The 18,351-nt window shown below is 38.0% G+C and overlaps 1 protein-coding gene across 3 annotated transcripts in view; it reads left to right on the forward strand.

Annotated features, from left to right (window-relative positions):
• PAK1 (p21 (RAC1) activated kinase 1) overlaps positions 1 to 18,351 on the forward strand; it is an 81,202-nt gene that overhangs the window by 11,718 nt on the left and 51,133 nt on the right. Inside the window, exons 1-5 of one of the 3 annotated variants that reach the window (XM_055078706.1) lie at positions 775 to 796; positions 986 to 1,193; positions 12,754 to 12,854; positions 13,359 to 13,506; positions 17,248 to 17,285. In XM_055078706.1, the coding sequence (XP_054934681.1) occupies positions 1,004 to 1,193; positions 12,754 to 12,854; positions 13,359 to 13,506; positions 17,248 to 17,285 (477 nt within the window). In that variant the 5' untranslated portion in view covers positions 775 to 796; positions 986 to 1,003. Of the gene's footprint in view, positions 1 to 774; positions 797 to 982; positions 1,194 to 12,753; positions 12,855 to 13,358; positions 13,507 to 17,247; positions 17,286 to 18,351 lie in introns of those variants that run through there. The other 2 variants (XM_028501505.1, XM_028501506.2) reach the window with 2 other exon arrangements.

An 18,351-nucleotide genomic window follows, 5' to 3' on the forward strand; every position in this document is an offset into this window, starting at 1 on the left:
TGAGAAACTTTATTAACTGGATATATTCATATTTATCTATTGCCAAGCACACTTATTTAAGGTAATAACATCTATCCTCACTAAAACTACTGGTTCCATGTGATAGGGATTTTTTTTCCTTTTCTTTTAGATTTTATTCCTTCTGTTTCCCAGAAGCACTGGAAATTGCCTGTAAATTCAGCACCATATAGGACAAGATGGTTAATGCATTGATCATCATATATTTAGAACAAGGTCAAATTTTAGAGGAAGGAGATGCTGGAGAGATGATAAAGGCCAGGGGTCAGCAAACTTTTCTTGTAAAGGACCAGATAGTAAATATTGTAGGTTTGTGAACAACCTAAATATTTTAGGCCTGTTGCAACTACTTAGCATTGCCATTGGAATGTGAAAGAAGCCACAGACAATATGTAAGTGAATGGATGTGGCTGTGTTCCAGTAAAACTTTACAAAACCAGCAGCTTTACTAACCAGTGGTATAGTGATACAATTCCTACCAGAGAAGGAATGATTTTCCTAAGGTAACAAAATTAGAGTTTGGCAGAGAACTCACTGTGTGGAATGCTGTTGGCAGTTTTATTTAATCTTCATGTGAACAACTGAATGGAACCCAAGTGGTTAAGGAATTTCTCTAAAGCTTGTTAAGTAGCACAGGGATTCATACTCAGTTTAACTGGGCCAAATTTCTGCCTTTTAAATCACATCATGGTGGTTTTTTGTGCTCTCCAATGCCTTAGATAGGAGAATGAAGAGAAAAACAAGAACCTTGTGAATTGTCAGCAGTGCTTGGCACAGGGTAGGTATTACATCTTTGAGTATGGGGGACTGAATAAGATAGCAGTAGTCATGGTATGCAGTGGAAGGGCTTGAGGTGGGTCCTTGAGGAAGGGTTGTAAAATTTGGATTCCTTTAAAATTTTCAACACATATTTCCTTTTGCTCAAAAAATAATAAAAGAGTTATGTTCTTCTTTCTGATTCCAGTAGCTGCTGCTGGTGCTGACAATGTCGAATAACGGCCTAGACATTCAAGACAAACCCCCAGCCCCTCCGATGAGAAATACCAGCACTATGATTGGAGCTGGCAGCAAAGATGCTGGAACCCTAAACCATGGTTCCAAACCTCTGCCTCCAAACCCAGAGGAGAAGAAAAAGAAGGACCGATTTTACCGAGCCATCTTACCTGGTGATAAAAGTACAGTATTTCATTTCTTTCTCATCATTTGTATACTTAAAAACAATTTTTTTTGTAACCTGAATAAAATATTTGTCCCTTCCTTGATTTAATTTTCCTTTAATCCCTCTTTTTCTCATTAAATAGTTTCCTTATTCCTTATCTTCTTTTCCTGAAATGACTGTGAAGTCAAATGGAAAATAGACCCATTATTATACTCTATTAACTATATCTGACCAAAATTCTAGGAAAATAATTATGCTCTTGCCAGATTTTGGGCAATCTGAAGCCATATATTTACTTACTTTTTAAGTTCTTAAGCTGTTTATGACCTCACAAAATATAAGAAATACTGAAATGTCTTCATTTGGATATGGTTTTTCCCCCAACTAGTTTCATTTGGAATGTCTTCTTTCCAGATTCTTTTTTTTTTTTTTTTAATTTGAAAAATTTTATTTATTTATTTTTGGCTGCATTGGGTCGTCGTTGCTGCGCACGGGCTTTCTTTAGTTGTGTTGAGTGGGGGCTACTCTTTGTTGCGCTTCGCAGGCCTCTCATTGCAGTGGCTTCTCTTGTGGCGGAGCCCTGGCTCTAGGTGCTCAGGCTTCAGTAGTGGTGGCACACGGGCTCAGTTGTCGCTCGCGGGCTTAGTTGCTCCGCGGCATGTGGGATCTTCCCGGACCAGGCATCAAACCTGTGTCCCCTGCATTGGCAGGCAGATTCTTAACCACTGCACCAGCAGGGAAGTCCCTTGTGTCCAGATTCTCTTTTTTAAAAAAAATTAATTAATTAATTAATTTATTTATTTATTTTTGGCTACGTTGGGTCTTCGCTGCTGAACCCAGGCTTTCTTTAGTTGCGTTGAGCAGGGCCTACTCTTCGTTGCGGTGCACAGCCTTCTCATTGCAGTGGCTTCTCTTGTTGTGGAGCACGGGCTCTAGGTGCATGGGCTTCAGTAGTTGTGGCACGCAGGCTTCAGTAGTTATTGCTTGTGATCTCTAGAGCGCAGGCTCAGTAGTTGTGGCACACGAGTTTAGTTGCTCTGCGGCATGTGGGATCTTCCCAGACCAGGGCTCAAACCTGTTTCCCCTGCATTGGCTGGCGGATTCTTAACCACTGTGCCACCAGGGAAGTCCCAGTACCCTTTCTCTTACTCTTTCATTGAAGCTGGGAGGCATAGCTAGTAGGCTACATGGTAAAGTCAGAATTGGGATTCTGAAACAGTAGGCCAAATATGCCAAGTACAGTGGTGAATTGCAGAAAATATGTTGCAAAAAAATATACCTGCATAACTACAGATCAGGGGAGATGGTAGATAATAGTATCATTAACCAAATAGGGAACACAGGAAGAGGAACAAGTGAGGAAGGTTGATGGTTGGAGAGCAGGAAAGATGATGACTTAAACACATTGCATTTGAAGTGAAAAGATAATATTAGACACTTTGCATTTGAGACATCTTGACATAGAGATGTCTAATACGCAGTGATCTTACATATAGGAAATGATTGTTGAAAAACTGAAATGAGAACTATTGAGGACTTTTATTGAGTACATTAGGCGTGCATCTTTGTGTTGACCCTTTCCTCTACCCCACCTTCATTGTGAGCTCTTTTGGGGTCTAGATAGAAGAAGCACACATAAGTTGCTTATCTTTTGTTTTCTGGCTAATTCATTTATGTAGTAGCTGCCAACTTCCTAGGTGAGGGGCTATGATCTAGGTGATGTTACTCTACCATAGAATCTTCTCCCACATATATAGCCACTTTGTTTATCCCTCAGTTTAGAGGTGTTCTTATTTTTAATATTGTGCTTTATCAATCATAATTCTTGATCTCTATAAATAAGTAGGCTTTCAGCCCAAGTTTCTACATGCAGTAAAGAGGACTTTTAAAAATAAAAAATAAAAAGTTGGAATTGTTCTTACTGACAAACCAGGAAGATGATGAGATTCCTGACCAATAGGCATCATCAAAATTAAAACTTTTGTGCTTCAGAAAGAAAGAGAAAAGATAACCCACAGAATGGGAGAAAATTTTCCCAAATCATATATCTGATAAGGACCTTATATCAAAAATATAAAGAGTTACTATATTACCAAAAATGAAAACATATGTCCACACAAAAACTTGTACATGAATGTTTATAGCAGCATTATTGATAATAGCTAAAAGTGGGAACAACTCAAATGTTCATCAACTGATGAATGGATAAATAAAATGTGATATATCCATACAAAGAAATATTAGCTGGTAACAAAAAAAAATGAAGTCCTGATCCATACTACAAAAGGGGGAACCTTGAAAACATTATTATTAGTGAAAGAAGCCAGTCACAAAGGACCACATACTGTATGATTTTGCTTATATGAATTATCCAGGCAAATTCATATTATCCAGGCAAATTCATAGACAAAAAGTGAAGAGTGGTTGCCTAGGGTTGTAGGGGGATGTGAATGGGATTAGGGGATGATGGCTAAGAGGTGTGGGGTTTCTTTTTGGGGTAATGAAAATGTTCTAAAGTTGATTGTGGAGATGATTCCCCAGCTCCATGAATGTATTGAGTCACTGAATTTTAGACTCTATGGGTGAATTGTATAGTATGTGAATTATATCTCAATAAAACTCTGTTTAAAAAAAAGAAAACAGCTGATGGAAGTGTTTAGACATCATTGGGAACCGAAGGGATGACCTTATGTATTGAATGGGGAGATGGGGATTGGGATATCGGTGTTGTAGTCTTGGTTCTCTCATAATTTGGCTGCCTGGTTTGGGTCAGTTACTTGTCTTTGGACTTCAGTGCCTTCATCTAAAATATTATAGTCACTCAGATATAGGGAACAAACTAGTGGTTACCAGTGGGGAGAGGGAAGGGGGAAGAGATAATATAGGGGTATGGGAAAAAGAGGGTTATTATGGGGTTGTGTGAAATCATGTGAGGATACATGTATATGTATGGCTGAGTTGCTTTGCTGTGCACCTGAAACTATCACAACCCTGTTAATTGGCTATACTCCAATATAAAATAAAAAGTTAAAAAAAAAAGAAATCATGTGTGAAACCTTTGAAAATTGTAAAGCACTCTAGAATTTGAAGAATCTTTCATTCAATAAAAAACAATTAAAAAAATTAGTCAAACCAGTAGACATATACAGTCTCTTATAGTTTTGAAATGCTATAATTACATAAATGAGATATAAAGATGAGGTTGGATCAGGTTGTATATGTACGTGAAACAAAACTAGGCCATTGTGAAGTACTTTGTTCAGCAATAAAGCTGTAGATGCAGAGGTTCCTCGCTGAGTAACCCTAGGCCAAATCTGGTCTGAAAATAAGTCTCATAGCTCAAGATCAAAGCTGTAGCTCTATAAATTCAAAGCATAGATATAGAAAGCATAGCGTTCTAAGAAGTTCTTGTGAAACGATGTAGTGGCCTCTCTTTCACCACCTAGTTTTGTATTTCCTATACATACCCTGAGCACATAGGTTTCACTCCTTTGCTTTAAGACCTTAGATGGCTATAATTAATGCATACATCAAAATGAAATAAATGAATTTTTTCCTTTTGTTTGGAAACTTTATTCAGCTTGATTTTGTGCTTGTTGATTTTATCATTCAACCAATAAGCATTTGTTGACCTGCCGCTTTGTGTTTAACTTAGTCCTAGGCGGATGCACCGCAGTGTTGGCAGTCTTTGAAGTGGTATGCCCTTCATGAAGTATTTGAGAATTTATACCAGCTATACAGAGAAATGGGCTAGAACTGTACTTAGTCTGGATTGAGTCCTACCTCTAACATTTATTAACTCTGTGATTTTTTTGCCCTTTTACCTATTTATTTTAATCCCTGTATCCTTAACTGTAAAGTGGGGGAATGATTATAATTCCCATCCATCCCATATCATGAGTAGGCTTTTGTCATTTGACATAGTGGATGTAAAAGCATTTTCTAAACTCTAAAACACTATACAAATATGAAGTTTTTTTTTTGTTTGTTTTTTTAAGGGAAACCTCATTTCTTGTTTGATCCGATATCTGTAACAACTCATTTTTAGTTGGGGAGGCTGAGGCTTAGAGAAAAGTAAATTGATCAAGGTCTTACAGTTGGAAAGTGGCAGGGATGAGTATGGAACTAAGTCTTCCTAAAGTATCTATTACATCACAACATACTATCTCTGTTAGTTGTTCCCAACCCAGATTACACATCCGACTCACTCATGGTGCTTTTCTGAAATACAGTTGCCCAGATCCTACCCAGACTTTTGGAGCCAGAATTTCCAGAGGGGTAGTTTTGGGGTCTAAAGGGATTTGGGAGATGAGAAAGAAGAGCTCTCTGTGGGCTGCGTTAGTGGTTGAGATTTGAGCTGGCAATGGTTTGAATGTCTATGGGCATTACCTAATGCTGACCTCCAGCGTGGCTTCAGTGTGTGCCTGGGGGGATGCATAAATGATTGCAAGAAGCTGTAATTGAGGGCCTGTGATAGGTGGCGCTGAGTTGCAGAATTCCATGTGGGAAAGCCTGTTTCCTGTGGTTAGTATCTGGAGCCTTTGGTTTATTCTAAGAAATCCTGTAGCATTTAGTTTGGAATCTTTTCCTGGCTGCATTTTCACAACCGAAGTGGAATTCTCCAAGCTTGGGAAGAGTTTAGCAAAGTTAATTTTAAAACTGGACTACGTCAGTGTTTATCTCTCCGAGTTTGGAGTGTTTTACTGTCTTGAGCTTAGATTAGCTCAGCTGAACCAATGAGAAGGGCTTCTTAAAAATAAATCTTTAAAAAAAAAAAATAAGGTCAGTGATTTGTGCTGAAACTTGGATGGCTGTACTGCAACCTGGGATTTTGCAATGTCAGCCTCATTTCCCATGTTACCAGAAAGCCAAATAGACTTGGCCAAAGATAGGGTTAATATTAGGATGGATGGGTTTGCAGGCTTCTTTTTTCACTTTATTTCCTCAAGTCTGTGATCTCTAGTTTCATGAAATCAGGTGATTCGTTCTTCTTTTTCCTTAGTCACAGTTTCTAAACTGTCTTAATGAGTGGGTTGGTAAATCTTACTCTGACACTTTCTTTTATTAATGATAACTCATGTTTGTAAAGCTCTTTAGCTTCTACACAGCACGTACATTTTCTTTATCTTAGTTAATCCTTAAAATAAAAAGAATAATAGTAATAAAAATAGTAATAACAAATAGTACAAACACAATAGTAATAACCATAAAATAGTAACAGCAGTAACCGAGCTACTATTTATTGAATGCCTGTTAGTCACCACATATATTAGGAACTTTGATGTTTGTGAAATGTGCCAATTTTTCAGGGAGATAAATATTTCACTTTGTAGACGGTGAACTGAGGTAGTTCAGTTTGAGTAACTTGCCCAAGGTCATCTGGTTAGGAGTGGCTGATCTGCGATTATAGCTTTTTTCTATGATTCCAGGGGCCTTTCCACTGTACAACCCTGATACTCTTGTGCTCAGAGAGTCAAGGACTTGCCCAAGGTCATATGCTACATAGTTGCGGTGCATGGAGTCTGCTTTTGAACAATTGTCTCTTGACTTCTAGACTGTGCTCTTTAATTCTTCTAAGTCCTCAGACACCATGTACTGTTTGAAGTCTCCCATCCTAGAGATGTTCAGACTAATGCCTTTAGTAGAACTGATTTGGTTAGTTCTTTTAACTTATTTTAAAACAAATTTGCATTTAATGACCTCCATTCATATTCACTTAGTCTGCAGAAGGCATAGTGCATGTATAAGCAGCTATATTGGAGTTCAAGCACTGGAGGTTATCACCATTGACCATCCCTAATTTTGTGACCTTTGGTAAGTTGCTCTACCTTTCTTCACCTCACTTATCTTACCCGTAGTATGGGTACATAATAATATTTATCTCATAGAGTTGCTGAATGGATTTATAAGACTAAAGATGTGAAAAAGGTTATGCAAACTGCTGCTTTGTTAAGAGTTGGTAGTAATTTTATGGCTATTATTGCTTGCAATCATGGTTTTCTTTTGGAATCTGTGATTAACACTTAAGAGTTGTTATGAGATTTACAAAAGAACAACTCTTAATGGGATTCCTCCAAGATAGAATTAAAGAATGGTCCTGGGGTAAAATACCTTTCTCTTCCTACATATAGCCTGTATTTCCTGTTTGTTTAGATAGGGCTATTAGAAAGGCCAGATTAAAGAATTTGTGCACTGAGACTAAACAGACCCAAGGAGAGGTTTCCCAAGGAGTTCTCAAGAGTTCTCTGTAATGTCAGAAGCAGGATTCTAAGCTCTGGATGTGGGCCTGGACCTCTGGAACAAATACTCTATTTGAAACTGAGGCCAAAAAGGTAAGCCTCTTAAAACTACAAATGTCAGATACTCTTTATATGTTCATGTGTTAAGTGATTTCATTTCCCTGGGGCTCTTTTCTATAGGCTATTCATCCTCTGAGCCACTGTCTTTCTGTGTTTCCATTACCGAAGTTTGTTTTGTATTTGACATTCCGTGCCTGTGATGGTATATTATATGGCATATTAATAACATATCATAGAAATAATATATAAAATATAAGCTATATAACTATAAAACAAAAATCTAAGTAAAACATAAAAATAATCTAAGTAAAGCATAAAAATAACATAAGTGTTCTCTCTACAATCTTTTAATTGACTAGATCAGAGGAAATTTAGGAACAGAAAGCAATTCCAAAGCCCTGCGACATGTCCCATGCATTCTAGCTCATGTAAGACAGATGGACTTACGTCATAAATGAACCATTTATGAACCGTAATAAACCATTCCCCTTCTCAAAGCAGCTGCTTCTGGAAGGGAAATTGCCAAGTGTAAAAATAGCTTAAACCCTAGCAATTGGCATGTAGGCAAATGGTTCTCACTAAGATACTAAGGAAAGAACCTTTGGAATCAGACCTGGGTTCAAATCTCAGCTCTTACTAGCTGTATGAGCTTGAGCAAATTATTTAACTGCTTTTTAGTTTCCTCATCTGTAAAACGACAGTAGTAATAATGTATCCCATAGGATTATAAGAATTAAGGAAAATATTTTATGGTTATAGTATCTTATACATGGTAAGTTCTTATTTAATGTTATTTCTTCTCATTATAACAAAGTATGTTTTCTTGATTCAACTTGAAATTCTTTAGGGGAGGTAAAGTAATAGAATGTAAAGGGCCTTGGCTCTTGACGCCACACTTTTTGAATGTGAATTACTTCAAGAACTGTAGGCAGGTCCATGCTTCAATTTCCTAATCTCCAAGTAAAGTTGACTCTCAGGATTGTGGTGATTATATGAGATGATGTATATGAGGTACCTATTAAAATTGTGGGACGCTGTGTCAGGAAGAAATGTAGATACAGGGCTTTGAGAGTGCTGATCTTTCTGTTTTCAAAGACATTTGGAGTGTAGGAGCTGAAAGGGCATTTAAGATCATCTAGTTCATTCTCCCCATTGTTCAGATGAGAAAGCTGAGCACCTGGACTGTATGGTGTGGTAGAGGCAAAACTGGCTTGGATTCTAGACCTTCTTATGTGTCCCCCCCCGCCCCCCACTGCATTTTGCTGCCTTTCATCAGGGTTATGTTGGGTCTGTGGAGGCATTAGGACCTCAGAATATCTTTTGGCCAGTGTGCTGAGCTACCACAGAGCAGGATTTTAAAACGGGATTGTGAAAATCATGTCAGAGCTGATAAAAATGGAACATTTATTCCTGCCCTGGAGAGAATTTGCATGTCTTAGGCAGATTCCTTAGACTCCTTGTCAGGTTGAATTAGGTGTCTGATCGTTTGTTCCTTTCTTCACTCATTGTCTGAGCACCTGTTTTATGTCTGACTTTTGCTAGCTGTTGGGGATTTGTAATAAATTGGACATGGCCCCTGAACTTAGAATTCAGTCTGGTTGGAAAAATAGACCCTTAAAATAGGCAATTACTATAATGGTGCTGTGGGAACAGAGCACCCTAACCCCAACCTAGAGATCAGGGAAGACTTCACAGAAGAGATGACCTTTAAGCTGAGACCTGACAAGGAAAAATAAAAGGGTTTGTGTGGTGAGGTGGCAAGGGAAGGGAAAGGGAAAGACAGGATTCACAGGCAAAGGGAGTAACTTGAGACAATAGGAGGAGGTGTGAAAGAGCCCATTACGTTTGGTGAACCATCACTGGTTCAGTGTATTTGGTGTAGAATGTGTGAAACATAAGTACAGGCATGCCTTGGAGATACTGTGGGTTTAGTTCCAGTTTTATTGTGATGCTCACTACCATAATAAAGTGAGCAATCACAATAAAAAGAGTCACATGAATTTTTTTGGTTTCTAAATGCATATAAAACTTATGTTTACACTATACTATAGTCTATTAAGTGTACATTTATGTTTAAATAAACAATGTACATACCTTAATTAAAAAATATTTTATTGCTAAAATATGCTAACCATCATCTGACAATGCAAGGTTGCCACAAATCGTCAATTTGTAAAAAGTATAATATCTGTGAAGTGCAGTAACTCCAAGCATAGTAAAATGAGGTATGCCTGTAGTGGGAGATAAAGGAGAAGATGTAAGTCTGTAGAGCAGAGTTCTCAAAGTCTTTAAAAAAAAGAGTTTATTTTTTAGTCACAGCAATATTGAGTGGAAAGTACACAGATTTCCTATAAACCTCCTGCCCACACATACGTACAACTTACCTCACTACCAATATCCTATACCGGGGTGGTACATTACAATAGATGAACTTACATCAACACATCATATTCACCTTAAGTCTGTATTTTACGTTAGAGTTCACTCTTGGTGTTGTACATCTATGAGTTGAACAAGTGTATGTATATAAAGACAAATATCCACTATTATAGTATCATATAGAATAGTTTCACCACCCTAAAATTCCTCTGTGCTCTGGTAATTCATCCCTCCTTGCCCTCAAATCTGTGGCAACCACTCCTTAATACTGTCTCCATAGTTTTACCTTTTCCATAATGTCAGATAGTTGGAAGCATATGGTATATAGTCTTTTCAGATTGGTTTCTTTCACCTAGTAATATGTATTTAAGGTTCCTCATTATCTTTTCATGGCTTGATAGCTCATTTCTTCTTAGTGCTGAATAATATTCCATTTTCTGGATGTATCACAGTTTACTTATCCATTCACCTATGGAAGGACACCTTGGTTGCTTCCAAGTTTTGGTAATTGTGAATAGAGCTGCTGCAAGCATCCACGTGCAAGTTTTTGTGTGAACAAGTTATCAGCTCCTTTGGGTAAATAACAAAGGAGCACAAATGCTGGATTGTATGGTAAGAGTATGTTTAATTTTGTGAGAAACTGCCAACGTGTCTTCCATAGTGACTGTACCATTTTGCATTCCCACTACTAGTGAATGAAAATTCTTGTTGCCCCATATTCTTGTTAGTATTTGGTATTGTCAGTTTTGGATTTTGGCCATTCTAATAGGTGTGTAGTGGTTTTTCATTGTTTTTTTAATTTCAGTTCCCTAATGAAATACGATATTGAGTATCTTTTCTATCTATATCTTCTTTGGTGACGTGTCTCTTCAGGTCTTTTGCGTATTTCATTAATTGCGTTTTCTTATTGTTGAGTTTTTTTGTGTGTATGAAATTGTAGCTTTTCTTTTCTTTTTAAAATTTTTATTGGGGTATAGTTGACTTACAATGTTTTGTTAGTTTCAGGTGTACAGCAAAGTGAATCTGGTATACATATACATATATCCATTCTTTTCTAGATTCTTTTCTAAAAGCATGGTAATAATATATATTACTATTATATAATGTAATATATGCCATTATAGAGTATTGAGTGGAGTTCCCTGTGCTAAACAGTAGGTCCTTATTAGTTTTCTATTTTATATATAGTAGTGTAACAGAATACAAAGGCCTTGGGACTGGGAGTCCGAAGACCTCAGTCCTGGCCCCAGATCTGCTTCTAACTTGCTCTGTAACATTGGGCAGGCTACTTAACTTCTTGGAACCTCTGGCTTCTTCTGTCAAATGGGCACCAAAATCACTACCCTACTTGTCACACAGTTGTTTTGAGGCTCCAGTGGACTAGGTCTAGCTAATACCAAGGCCAGAAACTCTTTTTAGTTGGAAAAGGATTATATTAGTTTGCTAGAGCTGCTGCAACAAATTACCACAAACTAGGGGTCTTAAACAACAGAAATTTATTGTTTCAGTTTTGGAGGTTAGAAGTCCAAGATCAAGGTGTTTGTAGGGTTTGTTCCTTCTGAGAGCTGTGAGGAAAAATCTGTTCCATTCCTCTCCCCTAGCTTCTGGTGATTTGTTGGGCTTGAAGAAGCATTGCTCTGATCTCTGTCTTTATCTTCATAAGGTGTTCTCCTTGTGTACGTTTGTCTTCAAATATCCCCTTTTTATAAGGACATTGGCTGGATTAGGGGGCTGAACCTACTCCAATTTGACCTAATCATATTTAAAATAATTATATCTGCAATGGCTCTGTTTGCAAATAAAGTCACATTCTGAGGTACTGGGAGTTAGAACATATGAATCTTGGCGGAATACAAGGGTACGACAAGGGCACGACAACTCTTTAAATATTGAAGATTTTTGTGCCAGATCAGCAGAACCTTAGTGAACACCTACTGTATTCAACACCCTTGATGATTACAAATATTCAGACTTAGTGTTTCTTTAAGGTTGTAGCCTAGGGAAACAGCATAGTATAGTGGTTTAGTGCTCAGGGCCTGGGCCAGACTGCCTGGATTTGGGTCTGACTGCTGCCAGTTACTAACCATTTGATCTTGGGCAAATAACTTGGTCTCTGTGCTTTAGTTTCTTTATCTGCAGAATAAGGATGACAGTACCTAACTGATAGGGTTGTTTTGAGGCTACAGTGAATATTAATAAAGAACTTGAATTAATACATAAGATACAAGCATATACTTTACAGCGCAGGGCATATAGCCAATATTTTATAACAACTTTAAATGGAGTATAATCTATAGAAATATTGAATTACAGTGTTGTTCACCTGAAACTAGTATAACATTGTAAATCAACTATAATAGAAAAAAGAAAGAACTTGAATCATTGCACATGATAAAATATTAGCTATTCATTTAATTAAAACAATTTCCAAATCTAAAATTCTGTAATGTAGAGAACCTTAAAGTGGTCCATAATCAAGGATCAAACAGGCAGAAGCAGGTTATATAAGCTGATAGAATGTAGGATGTCTGGGTTGGAAGGCTCTTTAGAGACCATCTACTTGAGTCTTCTCATTTTGCAGATGGGGAAACCAGGGTTCAGAAAAAAGGAAGTGACTTGCTCTGGGTCAACTGACTCATTAGTGGTAGAACCAGGACATTCTGATGAATGTTCTTTCTGCTCCTGCTTTACTTTAGTTCAATGAAAAATTAAGCCTTTAATCATGCATTGAGCATCTACTCCAATCTAGGTCTGGCATTGGGCTCTGTAAATACACATGTGAATTTGTATCACAGTCCTTGGCCTCTAAAGGAGCTTAGAGCTCAACAAAGAGCTAAATAAGCCTAAAAATGTAGTAATATCCTTGTTTTTGTCTCCTTTTTCCTGTTTCTCTTACAGCAAATAAAAAGAAGGAGAAGGAACGGCCAGAGATCTCTCTTCCTTCGGATTTTGAGCACACGATTCACGTTGGTTTTGATGCTGTCACAGGCGAGTTTACAGTAAGTCCTGGGTCACAGAAAGACATTTGGTCTTTCAGAGTTCTGGCTATGCACTGTTAGATTTAATCCTTTCGAGACTTCCTGATGCCTCTATCTTTGCCCGAGACCCTCATTACTATCTTCTTATAGTAATGAGAGGGACACGTTCCTCCCGTCCAGAATTGTACTAGAGAAGCCTTTGAATCTCTATTCCTTAAATAGACCTCGGTTAAGTGGCCCCTTGGCGTCAGGCTCTGTGCTGGGCACTGATGATCCAGAGACAAATCAGACGTGATTCCTGCTCTAAAGGAGGAATAGCCTGGTGAAGGGGCAAACATCTCAAGAAATGACAGATATAGTAAGATATGTGTTATAAGAGAGGCCTGTGTGGAACTCTGAGGGCAGAGAGAAAGGAATGACTAAACTCATCTTTAGCTGCCATCAGTTATCAGAGTTAGTTCTGAATTTCATTCAGGATCCCCTGTGATTATGCCGTGCTGACAGCCTTGCATGTCTCTCTTGTAGGGAATGCCAGAGCAGTGGGCCCGCTTGCTTCAGACATCAAATATCACTAAGTCAGAGCAGAAGAAAAACCCGCAGGCTGTCCTGGATGTATTAGAATTTTATAACTCGAAGAAGACCTCCAATAGCCAGAAGTACATGAGCTTCACAGGTATGGGGATTGTGTCCAGGGCAGTCTAGGAAAAAAGAGGTTTTCATCTTAGTAGATGCCTATTGGTGTGGGGTGAAGGAAGAACGTTTTCAAAAGAGTGGAGATAGCACTTTCACTAAGATGGAATTTTGGAATTTGAGAGCCAAGATGATGGGTTTTTGCATCCAACTTGAGTCTTTACTCTGAAACTGCATGTTTTGAAAAAGTACTGTGATATTGCGTGTTAAGAACATAGACTTTGTGCTAGAAGATCTAGATTCTGATACTCACTATGTTCTAGTAGTCAGTTCATTTCTTTGAGCTTCAAAATGAGAATAATAATTCCTATCTCAAGAGGTTGTAATGAGGATAAATGAGCTCATTGATAAGAAAGTTCTTTATAGGTTGCAAAATGGCACCATGGAAATGTAGCCATCATTATCATCGTTTTCAATATCAGTAGGTTATGTGATAACCCATTTAAGTAGGCAAGCCCAATTTCTTCCTCAAGGAACTGATTTTTATCAGTCCAATCAGTCCAATGAAAAACTGTCCAGTAATAATAAATGTTCTTTAGATGTACTCTCTCTATACGTATAAGGGACTGTGTTTTTCAGCATGTTTTTAATTGCAGAATTGGGATTAGAATCCAGGTCTCCTAATTCCTGGACCAGTACCTTTTCAGTTTACCACTTGCTTCTAGTAGCTATTTGGAGCACCTCCTTCCATAGCAGAGAGATTTTTCGTTTCTTAGTCAAGTCATAAGAAGGCCTACATTTTTGGCAAGAAGTATCCTTAGTATATACCACTTCCAGTTTCCCCTTGTTTTGCAAACATTAGAGCCAAAAATGCCTTTCTAATGTGGCTAAATTAGTGATCTCTTAACCACTGGTCTTAACTCTGAGTCCATTGCTTTTTCTGGTGTTCATGTTGTCTCTTTCAAAGAGCAGTATTGTTGGCAAAGGTGAGAACCAGGATGAACTAGCTAATTTTGAAGGATGCTTTCCCCAGCAAGTATTTGGCTTGTAGCAGTAGGCACAGATGGTGAGGATGACAGACTGCAGCTTTGCTCATGCTGCCCAGTAGAGTGTCATACATGTTCCTAGCATGTTTCCTTCCTGATATCTGGCCCTGCTGAGTCTGTCTCACTTCTTCCATTGAGGGACTGGGTTATTCCAAGGCAGTATTGGGGTTGAGAGGTGATGGGCAGGAAAGTTTTCTAGATTATGGCTTGTGTTTTCAAGAGTTTGTTGTGGAGACTTCAGATTAGAAGCTGGCTTTGAAAGCCTCAGCAGCAGAGTCTTTTGAAGAATCTGTTTTTATGTGTATGTGTGTAGATGTGTACAAATACTATTTATGTATATGGAAGCATAGCTGTGTGGGTTTGCATATGTTTGGAATTAAAGTCCACTTAAGTATTTATGAGTGAATATGGGTATAGATATACACATTCAGGTAATTGTGTATATGTTCCTCCATGCATGCATAAATGAATAACATTGAGTGTATACGTATAGAATGTATAGATATGTGTCCATACAGCTACTTCTGTGTGTATAAATTTGTGCAAATATATGTGTATGTGTGTGTGTGTGCAGATGCACACACACGTGAGGGATTTTTTGTTTTCTGTAAGTTGAAGACCAAGGCAACTCCAAGCAAAACTGTATATTTGGCACTTAAAAAAAATTTTTTTTTTAATTGAAGTATAGTTGATTTACAATGTGTTAATTACTGCTGTACAGCAAAGTGATTCAGTTATAAATACATTCTTTTTTTAAATATTCTTTTCCATTATGGTTTTTCATAGGATACTGATTATAGTTCTCTGTATTATACGTAGGACCTTGTTGTTTATGGCACAGTTATTTTTAATGTCCTATCTCTCATTTTCCTATTTCCTTTTTTCTCATACTATTAATTATGATAACACTACTTCAATTTGTTATGCTTGCACATAAACCATCTCATTTGATTCTCATGACGGCCTTGGGAGATTGGAAATGCAAGAGCATTATCCCCATTTTGCAGACTCAGGGAAATTAATTAGGCTGAGGGAAATTAAGTGACTTATTCACAGAGCCTCAGCATATCAGTTGAGTGATATACCAGTGTTGGAAGTGTGTTTTCAACTTGGGCCTTTAAATCCTTTGCTGTCTAAAAGCCCAAGCACAATCCTCCTTGCCAATTTTTTGTTAAGTTTCCTGTCTTTTCATCACTTTATTTTCTGTACCAACTAGTAGCTAATGTGATAAGCAAAGCCTAGACTAGATTGACAATGCCAGGTTCTGGGTTTTAGCCCTACTTTGCGACTGATTTATGTAACCTTGAACCAGTTTCTTTTCCTCTGAACCTTAGTTTATTTATTTGTAAAATGAAGGGATTGGAAGTACTTTCTGCTCTGTCATTCTGTGCTATGGAATTTGATTTTTATACACAGAAGTTGTACATCACATTTAAAAGGAGCAAACATACTTATTTTTTATATGGTGGAGATATATTTATTACCAGAATACCCAGTCCTCAAAAACACTAGCAGTACATAAGGTTGGGGGTGGTGCAAGGAAGGCATAGTATTGCACTTGGTATAGAATGTGCTTTTGGACAAGAAAAACAAGTGAATTATGTTTAAGCTATATCCTGAATTGATTTATCCAGAGTACAGCTGGCTATTCAGGGTTTGTTTTAAGAACATATTGTCACAGTTTATGGGTTCATAATTTGTCATAGGACCAAAGAAGCTATACCTGATACTTTCATGTATGATGGAATTGAGATCTTGGACATTCTCTGGGCTTGTTTCTTGGTGAGGAAGATGTAGGATTTGATATAATATTTCTTCTCCTTAATTCCCATTGGTGGTGAACTGGTGAAATCAATTTCTTCTTGGACTTTTAGGAATTAAAGAATAAATCCAAACACAATACTTGGTCTTTAAACTTATTTTCTTGCTAAGATTTCTGTTGGGTCTGTTTCATAGTTTATCAAGTCTAAGATATCATTGATTGTAAGGTGCATCGTTATTTTACATGCCCCTAAAGAAAAAAGAAGCTTCCAATTAAATCATGAAATACTTTTGATTGTAGGACACATCTCTTTCTGAGATGTTAATGTGCAAAAATACATGTCTCAGAATTAATAAAATATGGTGATTATCTGATTGAAGGAGCTTTGACCTATTCTTAGAAATAAGACCCTGCCTTTAATTATACTTGACATGACTAATGCATCTCTTTTCCTAAGGCTTAGTCTTTCTCTCCTTGTGGGGAATAGACATGGATGTAGAAGGATCCTTTCTAAAAGCTAAAGCCACATGCTGGTCATGATTTGTTATAGATGGCTCAGGGTGATGCCAGCCATGAATTCTTTCCCTTTCTCTTAGAACGCAGGAAATTTCCTTGATCATTGAGGCCTGATGATGTGGATATAGTTCTAGTCTAGTATTTAGAATTAGACCAGGATTCAAATCTTGACTCCTAATAACCTTTGTGTTAAGTAATTTGTGGACAAATTACCTCTCTTCTCTGAACATCAGTTTCCAAATCTGTGAAAGTGGACATACTAATAGTACTGAGAGCTGTAGTGAGGATTAGAGGACGTAATGTGTATAATGTGTTTAAAATGGTGTTGGGCCTGTAGTAGCAGTAACACTGTTATTATTCTGACCTTGGCAAGTGCTTTAGTGAATAGGCTTCCTTAGGTCTCAAAAGGATTAACTGTAATTGTTTACTGACTGAGTCCCTTGTCTTTTTCCTTTTGCAGATAAATCAGCTGAGGATTATAATTCTTCTAACACTTTGGTAAGCCTTTATTTCCTCTGTTCTGATATGGGCAGGTATGATTTTTTAGGGATCAAGTCAAGTGTGGTTGATGCAGAGCCTGGGCTGGGGGGTACTCATCTTGCTCACTTTCCCACACTGGGCCTCAGAGTAAAGGAATTGGACTTAATAAACAATAGGCATCCCTTCCAGCTTTAATTTATGAATGCTCTAGAAATCCTAACCCTGGAACCAGAAGAACTGGCTGCTAGGCTCAATTTTCAGTTTTCACTTTGACCCTTAGGAAAGCCAGTTTGCCTTTCAGAGCTTCAGTTTTTTCATCAATAAATGAGAATGATATACTTTACTTGGAGATGTCTTCAAATAGCTGCACTTAGAGGAGAATTCTTTCTTATGGGTTGGTTGGGTCTACAAAAGCAGGATTAGGGCTAATTGTTGAAGGGAGCAGATTGTATTAATTTAAGGTCATTCATTCTGTCCTCTGAAGTTGTAGTGCACGTGCCCTATCACTTGAAGGGATGTGATGGGGGTCATTGGTGACCTCAAAGGTCCCTCTGCCTTTCATAACTTACACATTCTGTTTTCCAAGGCAGATTATGAGATGAGATGTTGATGTATCCGAAAGGGTTTTATGACTAGTAAGCTGTGACTTATATACTAGAATACTGCTATCCTTTATGTCCAGTGTTGTCTCTTGTGCCAAGTTGGTTATTTCATGTTGATTTACTAAACATTTGCAAAGCCCCTATTCTATGCCAGGTCCTGTGTGGAGACGTGGCAATATAGGGATGAATCAGACATTGTCCCAACTCCTAAGAATCTCCTAATCCTGTAAGTGACATGAAGGCACAAACAGTTACAGTGCAGCATGCTAAAACTTCATGAGGCCAGGGGCTATGTCTGACTTGTCAATTACTGGATCCCTGGCATCTGGCAAGTAACAATTTACTGAGTAAAAGGTTGGGTGTAGGGCTTCCCTGGTGGCGCAGTGGTTGAGAGTCCGCCTGCCAATGCAGGGGGCATGGGTTCATGCCCCGGTCCGGGAAGATCCCACATGCCGTGGAGCGGCTGGGCCCGTGAGACATGG

This window comes from Physeter macrocephalus, chromosome 16 (genome assembly GCF_002837175.3).
Source record: "Physeter macrocephalus isolate SW-GA chromosome 16, ASM283717v5, whole genome shotgun sequence".
Classification (NCBI taxonomy): Eukaryota; Metazoa; Chordata; class Mammalia; order Artiodactyla; family Physeteridae; genus Physeter; species Physeter macrocephalus.